Source organism: Maniola hyperantus, chromosome 25 (assembly GCF_902806685.2).
Source record: "Maniola hyperantus chromosome 25, iAphHyp1.2, whole genome shotgun sequence".
Lineage (NCBI taxonomy): Eukaryota > Metazoa > Arthropoda > Insecta > Lepidoptera > Nymphalidae > Maniola > Maniola hyperantus.
The window spans coordinates 6202465-6223398 of NC_048560.1; the positions used below are offsets into that span (position 1 = coordinate 6202465).

The following is a 20934-nucleotide window of genomic DNA, read 5'->3' on the forward strand; positions in this document are numbered from 1 at the left end:
TGCGCCGGGGCCGGGGCTGACCCGCGGTTACTGGTCCACTATGATGATATTGTAAGTTTTAACATTTAGATCAATTTTGTGCACATTTACCCCACTTATCCGCGCCTCAGTCGATATGTGCTGGAGTTTGGCCCGCGGTTACTTGTCCACTATGACTATGGTAAGCTATAACACAGTACTTTAATTTTGCGCACACTTACCCCACTTATGTGCGTCTTAAGCAAAAGCTGGACCATGCTTACCTGTCCATTATGACTCTATCATATTACTTACTTCAACTTTACGCACACTATCCAAAAATAAAGTTAACTAATTATTGTTGTTTCCAGCTCCACTCAGATCGTCACAACATGTACACTTCGACGCCCAATTCCACAGCCAGCTGTGTTCAACTGTTGGGGGACAAACGATTGCTGGTTAAGGTCGTCAGCGCTAGAGACTTAGGGGGTAAGTGTGACCGTAAACAGATAAACTTGTTATTTTTAATGAAAAATTACGTCAGCCATCTTTGATGTGGAAATAAACGTAATTTTCGTACTGTAGCTGTACGAAAGATATGCAGCCGGTCTAGCAAATCTAAGTATATAAACACAGATGATGCCCGCGACTTTGTACGCGTGGATTTAGATTTTTTTAAATCTCGTGGGAACAATGATTTTCAGGGACAAAAAAGAGCCTAAACCCGTCCTCAAACAAATTTCGTCAAAATCAGCTAGATGGATAGGGCGTGAAAAGCTTGCAGGCAGATATACTTTCGCACTGGGCTTGTTGTAGTCGCCTGACGACGTGCTTATTACTTTTCGAGCGTGATTGTGGGTCTTGACTCTTGGTATTTTCGAGCGTGATTGTGGGTCTTGACTCTTGGTATTTTCGAGCGTGATTGTGGGTCTTGACTCTTGGTATTTTCGAGCGTGATTGTGAGTCTTGACTCTTGGTATTTTCGAGCGTGATTGTGGGTCTTGACTCTTGGTATTTTCGAGCGTGATTGTGGGTCTTGACTCTTGGTATTTTCGAGCGTGATTGTGGGTCTTGACTCTTGGTATTTTCGAGCGTGATTGTGGGTCTTGACTCTTGGTATTTTCGAGCGTGATTGTGGGTCTTGACTCTTGGTATTTTCGAGCGTGATTGTGGGTCTTGACTCTTGGTATTTTCGAGCGTGATCGTGGGTCTTGACTCTTGGTATTTTCGAGCGTGATTGTGCGTCTTGACTCTTGGTATTTTCGAGCGTGTTTGTGCGTCTTGACTCTTGGTATTTTCGAGCGTGATTGTGCGTCTTGACTCTTGGTATTTTCGAGCATGATTGTGGGTCTTGACTCTTGGTATATGATAAGTCAAGGTTTTTTACTCTTTATTTGCAGGCAAATCTGGATGCGTAGCACCTTACTGCGTGGTAGAAATGGACGAGCCTCCCCAGAAGAACCAGACAGCATTCAAAAAGGATACCATCAACCCACAGTGGGAGGAACACTTTCTATTGTGAGTTTTATCTTGTGCCAGCTTATTGAAGTTAGTTTAATGAATTAGACAATATTTGACAATTCGACTGGAATTCTTCCGGCATCGTCATATATTTCAAAACCGTACGTTAGGTACAAACCCCCCTCTTGAATCACTCTATCTATTGATAAAAACCGCATTTAAATCCGTTGCGTAGTTTAAAAGATTTAAGCGTACAGAGGGACAGACCGCGGGAAGCGACTAAGTGTTGTATACAAGGAATGTAGAGATGGCATCGATATAAATCACAAGATATGGTCAAGCGAACAAAATTTTACACGGTTTTAGAAACCAAATAAATAAATAGAAACCAACCAAATAACCAGCTCCACCTCTTAGATACTAATGAACGACCCGTTTAATCCAGACGTCCCTGGGGTTGCATTGGTGCTTTAGCACCAATGAGTCGGTGCCATTTTTAGGGTTCCGTACCTCAAAAGGAAAAACGGAACCCTTATAGGATCACTTTGTTGTCTGTCTGTCTGTCTGTCTGTCTGTCAAGAAACCTACAGGGTATTTCCCGTTGACCTAGAATCATGAAATTTGGCAGGTAGGTAGATCTTATAGCTGACATTTGGGGAAAAATCTGAAAACCGTGAATTTAGGGTTAGATCACACAAAAAAAATTAAATTGTGGTCATGAACTAATAATTAGTATTTTCAATATTTGAAGTAAGGTAACTATATCAAGTGGGGTATCATATAAAAGGGCTTTATCTGTGGATTCTAAACCAGATGTTTATTTATTTTTAAGCATCATAGTTTTTGAATTATCGTGCAAAATGTCGAAAAAATAGGACTTTTGTACGGAACAAAGACCAAGAACGACCAAGACAAGATCAAGGCACGACCAAGACAAGATCTTAACAAAGCTAAGGCACGACTAAGACACGACTAAGACAAAACCAAGACGACCAAGACACGACCAAGACAAGATGCCGAGGCACGACTAAGACACGACTAAGACAAGACCAAGACACGACTAAGACAAGACCACAAGACCAAGACATGACCACGTCACCAAAGCACGACCAAGACACGACTAAGACAAGACCAAGACAAGATCAAGACACGACCAAGACAAGATCTTAACAAAGCTAAGGCACGACTAAGACAAGACCAAGACACGACGAAGACAAGATCAAGATGCCGAGGCACGACTAAGACACGACTAAGACAAAACCATGACACGACTAAGACAAGACCAAGACACGACCAAGACAAGATCTTAACAAAGCTAAGGCACGACCAAGACAAGATCAAGACACGACCAAGACAAGATCTTAACAAAGCTAAGGCACGACTAAGACAAAACCAAGACACGACTAAGACAAGACCACAAGACCAAGACATGACCACGTCACCAAGGCACGACTAAGACAAGACCAAGACACGACCAAGACAAGATCAAGACACGACCATGACAAGATCTTAACAAAGCTAAGGCACGACTAAGACACGACGAAGACAAGATCAAGATGCCGAGGCACGACTAAGACACGACTAAGACAAAACCATGACACGACTAAGACAAGACCAAGACACGACCAAGACAAGATCTTAACAAAGCTAAGGCACGACCAAGACAAGATCAAGACACGACCAAGACAAGATCTTAACAAAGCTAAGGCACGACTAAGACACGACTAAGACAAAACCAAGACACGACTAAGACAAGATCAAGACACGACCAAGACAAGATCTTAACAAAGCTAAGGCACGACTAAGACACGACTAAGACAAAACCAAGACACGACTAAGACAAGATCAAGACACGACCAAGACAAGATCTTAACAAAGCTAAGGCACGACTAAGACAAGACCAAGACACGACGAAGACAAGATCAAGATGCCGAGGCACGACCAAGACACGACTAAGGCAAAACCAAGACACGACTAAGACAAGACTAAGCATACCGACCTACTTATTGGATACCTTTTCCTAGATCACCGATCTTCAATACCTAAACGCAAAAAAAAAACGCCGTAAACAATTATTAAGGATTTCAATAGTTAAGTAAATAATAGTCGTACCTAGCTACACAACACACATTAATTTATCAAATGTCTGTGACCATTTTCGACTCGCACTTGGCCGGTTTTATTTGTTCAATAACCCTATGAGAGATGGTTGTTTTTTACAGCGATCTGTCCCCACAAACTGCAGAGCTGCTGTTCGAGGTGTACGACCGAACCGGACCCCCCTCTCCCGGCAACACAACTACTCAACACAGGTATACAAATAGAAACATTTAGGCGCACTGAACGACTTTGAAAAGCTGTGATAGCCTAGTGGTTAGGACGTCCGCCTTCTAATCGGAGGTCGGGGGGTTCGATCCCGGGCACGCACCTCTAACTTTTCGGAGTTATGTGCGTTTTGATTAATTAAATATCACTTGCTTTAACGGTGAAGGAAAACATCGTGAGGAAACCTGCATGTCTGAGAGTTCTCCATAATGTTCTTAAAGGTGTGTGAAGTCTACCAATCCGCATATGGCCAGCGTTGACTATGGCCAAAACCCGTCTCACTCTGAGAGGAGACCCGTGCTCTGTAGTTAGCCGGTGATGGGTTGATCATGATGATGATGATGAACGATTTTGGGATCAATTCATTCAGTCAGTCACTCAGTCGCCTTTTCCTTTTATATATTTAGATATTTCGATTCTTGTTCGGGACACTGCTGAGAACACTGACAACTAAACAGCGTCAGCAGTTTACCTAAAGCACAAGCCTCGTACTAACAGTTTATTACAACAGTGCGCCACGGGCCGTCTCGCGACTAGCACTCATCAACATCAATATCATATCATTATATCAATTATTATCAATATCAATCAGCTATCAAAGGAAATATTTGCGTGTCAATTATCTAGTTATGAATTTTATCCTTCACATCCGGTTCGAAGGACCAAAAATGTGAGGGTTATTGTTAATGATAAAATTGATAAATTGCCTAAACCCTTCTTACTCTGAGAGGAGACCTGTACTCAGTAATGATGATGAAGTATGTACTTTTATTATTGAGATTAGAATAATTATTTGAATGTTTCCAGGTTCCTAGGTCTAGGTCTGGTGGGCATAGACGAGTTGCTGGCGGCTCCTTCCCAAAGACAACAGATAGGGCTTCAGACCAGACCCATGGAGGAACACGATGTCAGCGGCAGCCTTACTGTCGAGGTAAGTCATCTCAACCCATAGCTGGTACACTAGTGAGCACGGGACGGGATTTGTAAAGCAGTGGTGTGGAGGGTCTATGTTACGTGGTTGTGGAGCGTGTGTGGTGCGTCTGTTGCGTGTTTGTTGCGCGTCTGTTGTGCGTGTGTGATGTGTCTGTTGTGTGTCTGTTGCGCGTCTGATGCGCGTGTGTGACGCGTCTGTTGCGGTGTATTGCGCGTGCGATGCGCGTGTGTGGTGCGTCTGTTGCGTGTGTGTTGAGCGTTTGTGACGCGTCTGTTGCGCATGTTCCGCGTGCATTGTACGTGGTGCGTCTGATGTGTGTGTGTGTGTGGAGCGTGTGATGCGCGTCTGTGGCGCGTGTGTTGCGCTTATGTGGCGCGTCTGTTGTGTGTGTGTTGCGCGTGAGTTGAGCGTCTGCTGCGCGTATGTGGCGCGTGTGTTGCTCGTGTGTTGCGCGACTGTGGCGTGTGTGTTGTGTGTGTTGCGCGTGTGTTGAGCGTGTGTTGCGCGTGTGTTGCGTGAAACCCTGGGTGTTTATTAAAATCCAAAACGTATGCAGGAAAAGTCGCGGGTATCATCTAGTTTTAAAATATGATGCAAAAAAAAATTCTTGTCCCCAGTTCCTATTTATCGAGGGTGCAGACATACCGGACCTGGGTTCGCAGCCGTTCAAGATCAAGGAGAGTCTCCGCACCGTCACTCCTCAGGGCCGACTCACCACCACCACCAAGACCACCTTCCAACAGAATGGGAAACGTATCGGTAAGCCCTTCCAACTCTTCTCTTCTCTTTCCTTCTCTTCTCCTCTAAGAGGGAAGGGAAGGGAGGGGAAGAGGGAACTGCTAAATTCAAATATATCGTTGCAGGTCACGACAACAGCCAACTAACGGAATCAGCTCTTCGTGAATTAGAACTCAGTCCCACCAGTGCGGCCAACAAGTCCACACTTATCATACACTCTGTGCAACGGGTCAGTTTATTTTTAGTTGTTTTCAGGTTTATCAAAGAAATCCGGTTCGAAGGACCATTTATCAATCAATAGAGAAGTGTCCCTACACTAAACGGGACAGATTTTTTTCAGATTTATTTCAGGAAATCCGGCTATAAAATGATATAATATTATAGTAGTAGTAGTAGTGTAAATATTAGATTTATTCCACTCACAGTTAATATTATTACTTAACTTTAAGAGATTAGAAAACTATTCAGAAAACCTTTGAACTCATTTATTTTACGTCTAGTTAGCAATGTTAACTGAAAATTAGAAATAGGTTAACCTCACCTCACCTCACGATGCAATTTTAGTGATTTTAGAGCCTAAATGGATTTCCTGAATCAGTAGGTACTATCCATTTCGACGCTTTAAAATTAAAAAAAAAATTAATCGAGAAATTATTGTTTAGAAAAATTCGTGAACCAATACTAGTACCCTACCGCGTCGCTTTCTCAGAACAGCGCGGTCGTCGCGTGGCATACGGCCACTACTAATTTTTCTCACAGATTCGAGTTGGTGTCTAGATATTTTTTTATTCAACAAAAGCCTAGTTTTCCAAAACAAACTGGTGTAGTCGATAGATTTTTATGTAAATAACAAAAAATGGTTTTTGTTTTTGTTGCATGCGTGTGGAATTCAAACGTCGCAGGAGCCGACGAAGTCGATTAAGGTTAGTTTTGATTGCATTTTAAACTAATTTTTTTAACTTTTAACTAAATATTTGTGAATAGTTCATGCGATTATAGTCCTTAATGTAATTTTGTAAATATTGTGTCTTAGAACATTGTGTTACGCATGTGAGTCACCAATTTTTTGTAACTAAAATATGTTTTCTTGTGTTTCTGGAAATGAAATTGAGATTTTTAGTATCTTCCGATACTTAAAATATAAACTAGAAATATGTTTTAAACTTTAGAATAAGTAGACTTTTTATTTCTCAATGTGATATATTTTTTAATTTGATTTTAATTTGAGGTGAAATTTATATTAATAAGTTTAATGAATTTTTTACGTCTTTAAGTTTCTACTACTAAAATGTACTAAAAAATCTCTATTTCCTACCAAACATGTGTGCAGTGTTGCCATACTAACCAAAAAACTCCCCAAAAAGGTGGAAATTACCGACTCTGGCAAATTTATCGAAGTCGAGAGAGAAGCTGTAGAGAACAATCTACCGGCCATAGACAAGCAAGAGTTCAAAGAGCAGAAGAGTGTGACTCCTAACCAATCTCCCGCCAAAAGTGTAAGGATTAAAGAAAATGGCGCTAAACCCAATGGTGACACCGAAGGGGGAAAAGTATGTTTTTTTTTTGTATAATTCTTAACATCTACTAAATTTAGTGTGTTTTATGTCGTTTTTCTCAGTTTAGCAGCATCTTGTTAATTCATTCTTTCAAACTCAGTATAATGCATAAGTATTAAGAAAGGAGTAAGCACTTGCCATATTTGCTCTAAGTGTCATGTCAAAAGTACGATTTACCCATTATTAGTCAATAGTTTTATAACGCGCTAAATTTAACTCCTCACGCGCCATTTTAACTTTTTGTGTCAAATTTCATGTTAAAAGTACGATCTTAGTCCGTATCAAGGTCCTTATTTTAAACGTGAACCGTACTTTTGACATGACAGTTGAGCCATAGACAAAGATAATATATTAAACAAGTAAAGATCGCTAACTCTCTATTTAAAATTGTAACTAGTTCAAGACTATTACTAGATGGCGTCACTTGGTTCGTATGAAATATATTTTTTATGGATTTGACGAAATATCATATTTTACTTGTCTGGTTCATCAAATTTATTTATATTTAGTAACAAAATACAAAATTTTCACAACATCACCATCGGAAAAAGTTAATTCTTAATTTTAATTATTGACTCATTGAACTTTACGATATCCATAGCATTTTGCTTTGGATAGCTGAAGTAGTATTACAAAATTCCAGTAGATGGCGTAACAAAATGACTTGAAAATAAAATTATTATTTTGCCTTTGGATTGGTGACGGTTGAATTTGACGGTGTGTTACAATTTTCTGAGTGCTTTTACTTCTTTTCCCTATTTCGTTTGTGAATTGTTTCTGCTATATGGACTCCGAGATTCTGCTAACCCGATTACTTGTGCTTGCTCCTGGATTTTTGATGATGCCAAACTGCTGACCTACGCTTGATAGCGGACCCTTTGATGATTGCCTGTGATTTTGAATTTCGTTTATTATTTGAGTAAAATTTGAGTTGGCTCTAAATAAAATTGAGTTTCATCAGCTGTTCGATAGATGGCACTAAATAAATTCGATAACTCACATTTTAGCTTGCACAATAATGCCATCACACTATAAGGAGTTGACCTACAAGGTACCGGCGACTTAAAGGAGTTTTACGCAAGCTTTAAATGAATGTATGACGTTAGCGATCTTACTTGTATATATTATCTTTGGCCATAGAGTCAAAATGGCGCGTCACTGTGTCCATAGATATATACACTGTGTATGGACTATAGTCCATACACAGTGACAGGTTGACACAATGTAAATGTTGAGTAAAAATGGCGATTCCTTTCTCAAGATGTATGCACTATATTATCGGCGTAGGGGGAAGGTTTTGTAAGGAAAAGCAGTTATAGGTAGTAAAGTTATAGTTAGGACGAGTTTTTATAAAAAAATTACACCGATTTTTTCTCAAGTTATAACGGTTATTGGTATAACGTTATCGTTATAACGGTTATTGTTAACTACATACTTATTCAAAATTTTATAGTTACCGATACTCAGTGGACGTTGACAGTTTCACGTCTCAACTCTCAATAGTTTTTACATTTCACGAGGGTGAGTGGCTGATGCTTGTGTTTAAGTCGTATCAATAAAGTATCAATAAATACAAGTAAAGTTCACTTTTAGGGGAGGTAGTTTTGTAAAGAAAAGCAGTTATTATAGTTATTTAGGATGAGTTTTTACAAATTTTTTACATCGATATTTTCTCAAGTTATAACGGTTATTGTTATCTACATACTTATTTAAAATTTTATAGTTACCGATATTCAGTCAACTTTTCACGTGGACGTTCCACATTTCAACAATTAACGTTTTTTGATCGACACAGTTAACAGTAATTCTTCCTTAGTTGGTCGTCGTTATTAAATTATTATTCATTTTTACAATCTACAGCAAGGCGGCTACGTGCAGCAAGAGACAGTGCCTGAGCCCGCGCCCAGACAGAAGAGAAAAAGGGACTTCTTTGGAACTATCAAAAGAAGGTACTTATTTTACATATGCAGTTGTCTCTTTCCCCATATTTTTCGTATTAACTGTAATTAAAGTTGACTGTATTTAAAGAAAATACTAATGTATTCACACATTCATCTAACACAACTCATCCACTTAAAGTATCATGACTGATTATTACCGATTACAAGTGAAAAAAAAATCTAGTAGATATTGGCAGCCAAAAAATGACGTGGATTTATGTTTTAAAGTAGCCTATGTCACTCTCCAGGTCTTTATCTATACCCATACAAAAAATCCGTTGTACCGTTGCGACGTGATTGAAGGACAAACCAACAAACAAACACACTTTCGCATAGTTATAATAAGGGCACTGATTTTCTGAGGTTTGATAAAATGATATTGAAATTGTTTTCCAGACTAGGCAGGTCGCGCACGCGCGGCGCTTCCTTAGACCTTCAGGACCAGGACATGGAGAATCAGCGCATACGAAGCATCAGCGCTGAAAGAAATAGCCATGGTAATGTATTACATAGGTATACTACAGTAGCTGGCAGGAAATATTGTACATCGATCTTTAGAAAGAGATTTCGGCTTCGTAGAACGTTATCTGTGTCTACCTATGTGACGTTTTGTCAGTCTTAACGACAGAGATAACGCTCTACAAAACCGACATCTCTTTCTAAAGGTCGATGTTCAATATTTCTGCCGGTTATAAAAAGTATATGCCCGGGATAAAAAGTAGCCTATCTCACTCTCCAGGTCTTTAACTATACCCACGCCTAAAATCACATCGATCCGTTGCTCCGTTGCGACGTGATTGAAGGACAAACCAATAAACAAACACACTTTCGAACTTATAATATTGCGACGTGATTAAAGGACAATCCAACAAACCAACACACTTTCGCATTTATAATATGGGTATACTGATTTAGATGTGATAAGCAATATTATTTTTTCAGATAAAGCTCTGACCATGCCAAATAGAAACGTATATTCAGCGGGCGCGTCCCCCGCGCAATCCGGAGACGAATCTAGAACCTCACGAAGGTCAGTATTAAATATTAACATATCGTTTTTAACGTTATCATACCGTTATAATTCACGTTCTAATACCGTTATAATTATCGTTATACTAATGTTATAAATAATAACGTTTTAATTTATAACGTTAATTATATTATTTTGTATAAAAACACGAGTATATAGAATTTTTTCTAATTTAGAAAAACCAATTGGTGCTAATTCGATTGTTCACTAATGTCTAATCTCTAAACTAAATTCTGATAAGTCTAAATAAATGCTGTTTTTTTCGCAAGGAACATTAAAAATAAGAATGTACATCTTTTAGAAATAATATTTTCGAATCGAATAGGCACCATTGTTTTTATCTTTAGGCAATATCTAAAATATAATATTCCTTTATTATAAATGTAAAAAGATTTGATATAAGTAAATAATATAAGTCCCGTAAATTGCTATTGCGCTGGAACCATGTCTCATTACCATCGATTTTTGTGACATTTTGACGTCAGCTGAAATAAAAATATACCATCAGCTCGAAACATCAGTCTAGCTCTAGTTCTGACGTCGCCAAAATGGTGGCCACGCGCATTAGCAATTTGCGGGATTTATAGTATAAAATTAAAATAGTGAATAAAATAAATAAATGCTTTTTTAGTTTTTGTATGATTTAAACGTTTTGTTTACATAATAAAATACAGAGTAGATATTTAAAGCTTTTTAACAAGTATTAATATTACCATAATATTATAAAAATTATAAATTATTTATTTTTTACGCGAGTATAGATAACATTAGCACTAAATGTATTTTTTTTCTCTTTTTCCATCTGGCAACACTCACGCTGGGGATAAAACGCACTGCAATCTGGTAACATTGGTTTTTCATACTAATTCTTCTACTGTCTTTAATTTTCTGAAACGCTACCGAAACCGTTTCAACTAATGCTTTACTCAATTGATTGGATCTTAATATTCATTCATAATCATTTAATCTTCATTTTTCTAAAATAAAAAATAAACATTTTTCTGGCCTACCAATTTGAAATTTTACTTTTTTCCCCGCTCATTTCAAAATACATTCAATTTTAAAAAAAACGAACCATAAACAATTTTCAAAATTTTCCCGTTACTTCTGAACCCGTAACAATACATCCCTTCAAAAAAATATCAAAATTAACGGGCCAGATCGTCCCTCAGCGAAGTCTCCGGATTCAGTTCAGCATCAGCGCGGACCTTCATCCACGAGGCTTCGACCCTGGTCCTTGAGACCATAGAAGCGGGAATCAAGAAACATTACTTGGTGCCTTTGACAGTTGCGCAGAGATCAAGATGGAGGCGAAAGGGCGTCAAACTGCACATTTTTAACGAACATACTTTCATCGCTAAACATCTTAGCGGGTAAGTGAAATCATAATTATTATTTTACACAGGCGTTACTTAGCTAGGTACATAATGTTTACTTATTTTGTCCCCTGACGTTATGTTGGCACCACAATAATAAACCTTATGTCTTCTATATATATATAAAATGAAAAGGTGACTTGACTGACTGACTGACTGACTGATCTATCAACGCACAGCTCAAACTACTGCACGGATCGGGATGAAATTTGGCTTGCAGATAGCTATTATGACGTAGGCATCCGCTAAGAAAGGATTTTTGAAAATTCAACTTCTAAGCGGGTGAAATAGGGGTTTGAAATTTGTGTAGTCCACGCGGACGAAGTCGCGAGCATAAGCTAGTATAGAATAAACCAAACAGAATGTAAAGTTAAAGTTATCGTAGTGTACGAAAGCAACTGCGCTAGTGTCGTTCTTATGGTATCACCTTGTAACTGTGACAAAAACGATCTTGATACTTGGTATTTTTTAAAATTTTATATATAATATAAATTTTATATATTATAATATAAAATACATAATATACGGTTTTGTCTTTTTTTGCTTATTGTTGATACTGTCTGTACATGATATGATGATGATGATGTTGATGTCCGTACTGTCTGTAATGATGATGTCTGTCTGGTTTTACTGTCAAAAATTTGCGTTGTCATAGCTGCTTGACACTGGCGAAGTGCATTGTGCCACAAAAGAAGAAGAATTATGTTTTGTGAATGACTTAGATAGCTATGAGCTTCACGTTTTCACGGTCTTAATAACTTTCTTCACACAGCCAGAAACGTGCAGTTTCTGGCATATGTCCATTTTTCAACTTTCATGACAGCCGTTTTAATTGAAGCCATGATAAAAAAATACTGTGTATAGCTTACCTAATGTAAAACTTGCCTGTCTCCAGTGGAACAGTATGCGAGGTGTGCGGCAAAACAGTCGCGCGACGGCTCGGCAAGCAAGGCTACGAGTGTCGCGACTGTGTGATGAAGTGCCACAAGCATTGCCACGTTAAGGTGGTCAACGCCTGCCCTAAATCCACGGTGCACAATATGGAGCTGTGAGTATAATATAATGATAGCTAGATTTAAAAAATTTGCTAAGTACGAGTTGGACTCGCGCACTGAGGGTCCGTACCTTGAAAGGATACGCGTAATTTAAAAAGTTATAAAAAAATCTGATTATTAATTTCTTGATAATTCTGCGCTTCTCTTTATCCTATAAAGGTTCTATTACCTTTTGAGGTACGGAATTCAAAGTAAAGCCGAGTTTTGCTAAAATCATTAAAATAAAGTGCGAATATTGAGTAAAAAATTAATATTTTATCATCATCCTAACTAAATAAATATTTTGACTGTATTAAATGATTGAAGATTTAAAAAAACTTGTGGATTTCAACCTAAAATATATTTTAAAAAACAAAATATATACAACCATCTTCGAAAAAATACACCAATACACCAAGATATTATTAACTATTGTCAATTAGAATTCATATAACTTAATTAATGATTAAATTGATCAAGTAAAGATACATGAGCTCGATACAGAAGCCATTTATATATCTTTCAATGCAATCTTCAATATCTTGAACTGTTATTATCTTTCCAGCATAATATGATAAAAAAATGTATATCAATAATACCAATAATTATGATTGGTGTTTAGTTTAAGAAATTAAATCATCGAAAAACTGAAACATGATTGTGTCAATTAATAATATATTTATGTATTTATTGTAATATAAATATATTATCTTCTCTGGTTGCCTGCCCAACCAACGAACTTCCAACCAGCTTAAATGGTAACCCGACGTAAAAATGCTAGTACTTAAAGTCTGTTTAATGAAAGTTGATAGTGAATATTTAGGAACTTCATCACTGAAAATGCCATGTTGTTTTATAACCTCACCTGGTTTTATAAATTTTACTTAATATATAAAAAATATATGATATATTATATTTTGTTAAATTTACTATATCAATACAACAGTTTTGAATGTGAAATACATTTTATTTTTAAAATTCTGCATTTTATTTTGCAATGTATTTTTTATTTTAAAAATTCTGCAGGATTTATACTGTACCTAGTCTATCGGTACAACAGTTTTGAATCTGAAACATATTACAATACAATGAATAAAAATCGCGCAGTGTCAATAAAATTATTCCGTAAACATATTTTGCAAAAAAGTCGATGTAGTCCAGTTTAAAATTCTATGTTGATATACTATGTTAACCTGCATAGCAGAAAAGAGGATTAAAACAATGTTAAACAGTTATGATAGGTAAATATTAAAAAATATAAAGTATCAAATACGTTTATTCCTAGTACTTATCAGCTTTCAGTAGACAGACTCTAGTTAAAAGCAGTATAATAATCACGGAACAGAAAGAACTGTTTTTTCTGTTCCGTGATAATAATGAATATGTAGGCATATTATTATAATCTCTGTCATAACCATTGTGCTTTATATACATAATATAATATAATAGTGATAATAAGTAACATGGTAAGTATATAAAATAAAACGAGATTTTATGATTAAAATTAAATAAAGAACTAAAAACTACTTTTAATGTTATTATAAAAATAGTAATTGGATAATTTAAAAAATTAAAAATTAAAAAAAATTAATGGTTACCTACTACCAATTAATAACAACAACAACAAAATAAAACAATAAATTGTTGTTTTACATTAGTGTGAGTTCAATTTTTTTATTAATTAATTCTTATAATAAAATCTCGTTCTATAAAAGTGAATACCTTTTTATATATTTTAATTTACTCATCACATAAAATATCAATTAATTTTCATATTTAACGTAAACAACAAAAATTTTCATTAAAAAAATAGTATCGTGCTTGCCGTTTTACATTTTGAATAAATAATTGTAGATGTAATGCTATCAGTTTTTTTAATAAATATTAAAGTAATAATAATTGTACAAGTAAGGTAATATTTTTCTTGAAATTGGCTTTTAACAAAATGGCTAAAACAATAGTTTACGAGATTTTTATTGTAAGTAAGGCAAGGAGTTAATAATTGTGCAATATAATCATAGATCCGTTTTCACAATAGGTAAATGACAACTTTGAAGCCTCTTTTCTATTATAATTTGAGTTGTTTAAAGTAAACTTTTGGTTTTAGTAAATCCAAACTATGCTTATTTTAAAAAGGCTTATTTACCTATAATGCGCGATTAACCGAACCGTAGTCTTAAAATCAAAAGTAAAATAATTTTGTTTACTTTTTAAACTTTTCATCTCTGTTGTTATTCAACCTATCTATATTTTATACATTGTTATATAGGTAATAATTTTAGCAGACCAATAATAATTAACATTTACAACAATCTCGTAAACTCTTACAAATTCATTTTTACGCTACGCGGCTTATATGTATTTTGATTTTCAATGCTGCCAAGGTCCCATTCCCATAGTTTTGGAAATGGAAGGTATTTTGTAGTTCATTAATTAATTTATATCACGCTTCTGTCATTAAGTCTCTACAGATGTGCCAACTGTTAAACTGCTGATTGTACTAGGTGGGCCGTTAATCTAACTTAGACGATCGACTGTAATCGGACCGACAAAAGGCGGAGAAGATCATACGCAAATGTCTCAAAAATATTTTACAAAAATTTTGATTAGAATTATATCCGCGAGATGGTTCTGTGACATACTTAACGGTCAAGGGATGCGTGCCTACATTGATTCGGTGCGAAATTGTACACCAACCGAAATCAGCTTTTGTCTGACGCAAATTGATGACTTAATTATTAAAATAATTAAATCGAGTTAAAGTTCGACTAACAAGTCTAACAACCAATCCAGAGATGTCAAAAAGGTTTGCTGTGGGCCTACATTGGAGATGAAAGTTGGCATGTCTATAGATGCTGATCCTTTTACGCGTAGATGGCGCTACTAGCGCGAGCAAATAATAATTATTGTTGTGTTGTTTAAAATAAATGTTGCATTTTTAGAACGTAATTGTTGTAACTGTTATATACACATATTTTATATAAAAATTATGTACAAAACATATTTTTTTGTATATAATAATCTGTGTTTTTATGCGCTAGTGGTGCCTCTTATATTTTAATATATAAAGAGGCGTATACATTACCCCTATGCCAATTTTTTTGGTTGACGCTATTCTTCATTTCAGTAATTATTATTTTAGTTGCGTTGTGAATATTTTTTATTATTTAGTTTTAACGGAACGATGATAATTAGTTTCGAAATATACAGCTTTCGCTTATTTTTTATTTTTTGATTCTGTCACATTCATTTATAGATGTTAATTAAGCTTTTACATTATAAATAATTCTATTGTTAACAAAATATACTTAACTAAAGTTGATCTTTTTTTAACTGTAATGAAATGATAAATTATTTTAAAAGATTAATCAATCACTTTTCATGATATCCTATGTCTATATATGATTAATTATATATTTTGTTAACAAAAGAGTTTTATGTCAATTACATCTACTATAATCATTTTAAAATAGTCCTGTTTGTAAAAAATATCACGCGTTTTTAACGAATATGATTAGTTCATTTAATTTTTATCTTAACTTATACAATTTACTGGCGTTGGCAATTTTTAAATGGTCATAGTTTACGTATTTTACGCGACAGGTCGAGATGGCAATCGGGGAGGGAACGCCGCACACCCGCGCAGCCCCAGCGCTAACCCGGTGCGAGCGAGCGCGGGTGACGTGTGTGTATGCGGGGCGTCTCCCCGCCTCATACCCCGATTGCCATCTTGATCTGTCGCGGACTATAGATATTATAAAATGTATTGTAATATTCTCTTTGTTATGTATGTAGTTGTTACGTAGCATATTATTATAATAATACTATATCATTCATAAGTTTGTAACTTAATATTTTATTTATAATTAACTTGAAAATAATTATTCTTCTAGATCCATGCTCCCAGTGCTAAGCGAATAATCAAGCTAAGAAGACTGCAAGAAAAAATATATAAAAAATCTAAAAAAAAATCGCAAGCTATTCAGGTCCTTTGAAAATACTAAAGTCTGTAGTCGCCTTTATAATTGTTTGGCTTGAGCTTGTCTTTTCGTTGTTGCATGTTTTTTATTGTAGGCAGATTTTTAAATTGTCAAATTAACTTTAACTGACGAATTTCGACAGATTTCTTATCACACACATATCTGCCAAACATAAAAAATCGCCAGTTAAATATGATGTGATGATTTAAATATCGGCCCTTAGTTTAATTTATTTATTTATTAGTATCACTAAGTGGTCCAAAATAAAAATGAAAAGACATCCATTTTACTAGTAATTTTATACCTATATATAGTTTGAGAATCTACATATAGACGTAAAATCAAATCAGCTGCAAAAAACCAGTTACGATTTGTAAAAAAAAGTTTTTCGTTGAGTTGTTTTCCACTCATAAATGGTGTTAGTAGTTTCTAGCTATTTTTTTAAATTGATATTTGTTATTTTTTTATTTGTAGGTATGCATGACTGATGATCGAAAAGTTTAAGAATTTATTTGTAGATGTAAAGTTTACTATATTATTTAATAATTAATTAGGTAGGTAAACACATTACTATAACGTACACCGTAAAACAAAGCACAAAAATTAAAAAAAAATCGAAATCGAATTCTAGAATTCCTTTTTATTTCAATTTTTTAATTATTTTACAAAAATACAGTCTAACGAAAGCTGACAGCGGTTTTTAAGTGTTTTTTAAAAACCTGCATCATTACGGAAAATTTCAATTATTTTTACAACCTCATCTGGCTTTGATTCTAGATTTATTTAAATGCTTTTTTCTGCTATTTCTAGTAGAAAAAAGGATTAATGCATACAATTACTTTAAGCAATCAGCACAATACCTATATATGAAAAAATCTAAATATTAAAAAATATACAAAGTATCAAATACGTTTATACCTAGTTACAGTGCGACAAGGCTCTCTTGGCACTTAAATGACATTGACAGGGGGGCGCTGTTAGAGAGCAAAGGCTTAGAATATTCAAACAAGAACAAAGGGGACACTTGACAGCAACGTTAGTTCCGATTTTCGCCACGCCAAGATAACCTTGTCGCACTGTATACACAGGGAATAGGAATACACGTATTTTTGCCACCATTTCAAACTGTCAGCTTTCAGCAAAAAAGACTAAATAAAATGTTAAAAAAAACTTTTAATGCAAGAGCGAGAAATATAACTTTATCTAAAACATTGAAATCGATTTTTATTTTTAAACGATTAATGTTATTGTTTCTGTTTTTGCAGGGCTTACATCACGTCTCCATACACGGACAAAAACATAAGAATGTTGTGATCTACGGCTTAATGCACAAATTAATATATAATATATTACAAAATGAAACTATTTATAATTCGTCTGCTTAAAGTGTAAATTTCTATTTTCGATTTAACAATTCATAACAACGTAAATTATTATATTTTCAATACGAGTGAAAAAATGGCCATGAAATGCCATATGAAAAAAATTCAAATAACATTTTTTTAAACGGGAACGGGAACGGGAATAAATTTCGTTATTTTAAAACTTACTAGGTTAGCTTGAACGATAAAAATAGGCAGATTGAAATTCTTAAAGGTCCTAGGCTTGAATCTCATTAAATTCAACAATTTTAACAAAACTCTTAATATTTTTCATTAACGTTATTTACACTCTAAGCTGGTGATAGTTATAAGAACATACTTAAATTATTTAAATTAAGAGTCAAGTACAACTTTCTCATTATGTACGCTACTTACTTATATTATACATAAAGGCTTTTTTACAAAAATATATTTATTATTGTATGTAAAACGTTATATGAAATTGTATAATAGTTGTAAGAAAGGTAGAAATCCCAATTTATCGTAGGGTTTTATACGGACAATCGATTGTGTAATAAATATCGATAATATGTTAATCGATTTTATTGTTCTCAATAACATTCGAATAAATAATTAATGTTCCATCACTATTTTATAAGTGGCGCCATGTAACCATCTACTTTTTTCATCATTGGCGTAGTGGTGCTTAAGAGTCAAGTTAGTAACATCAGGTCCCGGGTTCGATCCCGGCATATTCTCGGTGACATCAATCAGCGAAGGCGTGAAAAGTTGTACTTCATATAAGCAATAAGACACTGCCAACTATTTACCATTAAAATGCTATTAATATACATTTTAAGAGGATTTTGAGATTTCGTTTTAATTGAATTGTTCGTATAAACGCAAACTTAAAAAAATTCTAAAAACCGCTTTCTCTCACTATTGGCGTAATTGTTAGATTAGTTTAGGAATCGCTAGAACCCACCTTTAAAAACCATTTCCAAACGCATAATTCATGTTACCATATTTATAAAAAAAAACTAAAGACGCCAAAGTTTATAAAAAGGAGGATTTATTTAAAAAAATCACTACCTCATTAATTCAACTTTACGACAATATTATTATGTAAATTTGTTACCAGTAATAAAAAAACTATTATTATTATTTGTTTATGTTTTCCTATAAGATGAAATGTTTAAAACGTGTCTATTTATTTTATTTTTAGAAAATATATTAAGTTACCTATATCGAATATTAAAAAAACTTTACTAAACATATTGTAACTATGTCTGTATTTAGTTTTTAAACGCGGTCCAAATGTAATCAAATCATCACAATTCTGTTAAATTAACTTATAATTAAGGATCTTTAACACTGAAAACAGCTCCAAAAAGCAAATTATATAATGCATAACTTTTGAGAGAGGACTCGCCATATTTGCTCTATGTGTCAACTGTATGGTTTACCCAAAGGGTTCACCTTTATCATCTTTACATTAAGAGAGTATTTAGACTAATAGAGAGAAGATATCTATGGTTTTACCCTGTATTTTTTAGCACAGAAAATGGCAGCGCTTGTTCATAGTATCAGCTAATCAGCTGTCATAACAAAAGATTAGGTTATTTATTTACAAGAAAAACAAGTACTACAAACTGGCGCAGCAAATGACAGATTGTGCCGAAACCCTGTTTTTATAGTTATCTTGAAATATAGTATTGTCTCTTACACACTTATGAAAATTTCGATAAGCTTGAGCTAGTTTCCGATCCGCTATTTTCTATAGGACATTAGGGCAACTCTTTATATCTATATGGTATTATCGTACTTTTGACATGACAGTTGACACTTAGAGGAAATATGGCAAGTCCTTTCTCAAAATGTATTCACTATACTCATATACTTAGACATTAAGTGCTTACGCACAAAATATTCTCAATTTGTGCGATAATATTGTCATGCTTTAAAAAGGCGTTATTGAAAAGGTCAGAACCAAAACCCATGAAGCCGATTTATTTAAAAAAATAGCTATAAGCTTCAATTTATAAAAATCACAGAAACTACGCACGGAAATTTAATTTCAGTATGGCAACATTAATTGACCATTTTTTGTCCTATTTTTGTATTTATTGTGATTTTGTTAAGAGTGTTTGATATTTTTACTAAGTATATTTAATAATTTAACATTTGTTACAAATATTTTTTTAAAGTATAGGTATAGGTAAAAATCAAGAGCGTATTCCTTACTTATTTAGTTTTAAATTAGTCCGGTAAAAACCTCAAAATAAAAATAAATAAATAAAAAGATATGTAACCTACCTACCTAGGTACATATAGAAATATTTGTAACAATATTAAACTTTTTTTTGATAAATGAACAAGATGAAAAAAAATGTAGGTACCTACATGACAAAAATTCTCTTGTAAAGATTGTTAACGCATTATTTTTTGTTTATGTGGTTAGAAATACGACGAAATATTATTTATAAATGTTGGCATCATTTTCTGTAATTTTATTTTCCTCTTCTTTTTAATAAAAAAAAATGCCTTTTTACTCCGGTTTTTTATTTTTGGAATTCAGTCTGTCAGTCAATATCTACCTCCGGACACCCGAGCCGCTCCTGACCTCGATGGAAGCCTAAAAGGCCTGTACACAGATTACACATACCAATCTTAGGCGCGGGTGGGTCTCAATATTCCCATTACCCACGACAACTGCTGTACATAAGTCTCTTGTAGCGACTTCCACACGCCACCTGAATCCTGCGACTCGTCTGATGTCGTCCGTCCACCTAGTAGGGGGGTCTTCCAACCCTGCACTTTTCGGTGCGAGCACCATAGGACCCCAACATCTGTCGGTTTTCCGAACAAAGTATGTGCCCTGTCCATTACCACTTCAGCTCCGCAACCCGTTGAGCTATGTCGGTTACTTTAGTTCTCCTACAGCATGGTGTCTTGCATTTCACGAAGGCGAGTGGCTCATGCTTGTGTGCAAGTCGTATCGGTATATATAAGGTGATTGTGTAAATGAATGTGAAACGCGACTGATTGGTCCAACACGCACGCACACTTACACAATGTCTGTGTATAACACGTAAAGTTGATTCGCATTCGTGAATTGCAAAAAATGTAACAATAAATATTTAATTAAATGTAAGAAGGAAAAATGGTTCCAATAAAACAAATCATTTATTTCACTTACGTATCAATTTATTGACTCCGGCATATGTACACGTACAATAAGCACTCTCCAGTAAACGCCAATCGGAAAACGCTACAACTA

The 20934-nt window shown here is 34.8% G+C and overlaps 1 protein-coding gene across 12 annotated transcripts in view; it reads left to right on the top strand.

Annotated features, from left to right (window-relative positions):
- The window catches only part of LOC117994014 (uncharacterized), a 58055-nt gene extending 37850 nt beyond the window's left edge, over positions 1–20205 (top strand). For 3 of the 12 annotated variants that reach the window (XM_069507122.1, XM_069507121.1, XM_034981896.2), the window contains 14 exons: positions 330–447; positions 1359–1476; positions 3642–3731; positions 4552–4675; positions 5296–5437; positions 5542–5645; positions 6319–6339; positions 6781–6966; positions 8833–8921; positions 9309–9409; positions 9855–9942; positions 11103–11315; positions 12214–12366; positions 17598–20205. In XM_069507122.1, the coding sequence (XP_069363223.1) occupies positions 330–447; positions 1359–1476; positions 3642–3731; positions 4552–4675; positions 5296–5437; positions 5542–5645; positions 6319–6339; positions 6781–6966; positions 8833–8921; positions 9309–9409; positions 9855–9942; positions 11103–11315; positions 12214–12366; positions 17598–17646 (1596 nt within the window). In that variant the 3' untranslated portion in view covers positions 17647–20205. Of the gene's footprint in view, positions 1–329; positions 448–1358; positions 1477–3641; positions 3732–4551; positions 4676–5295; positions 5438–5541; positions 5646–6318; positions 6340–6780; positions 6967–8832; positions 8922–9308; positions 9410–9854; positions 9943–11102; positions 11316–12213; positions 12367–16245; positions 16358–17597 lie in introns of all 12 variants that reach the window. The other 9 variants (XR_011238173.1, XR_011238175.1, XM_069507123.1 and 6 more) reach the window with 5 other exon arrangements.
- Positions 20206–20934: the final 729 nt, after the last annotated feature.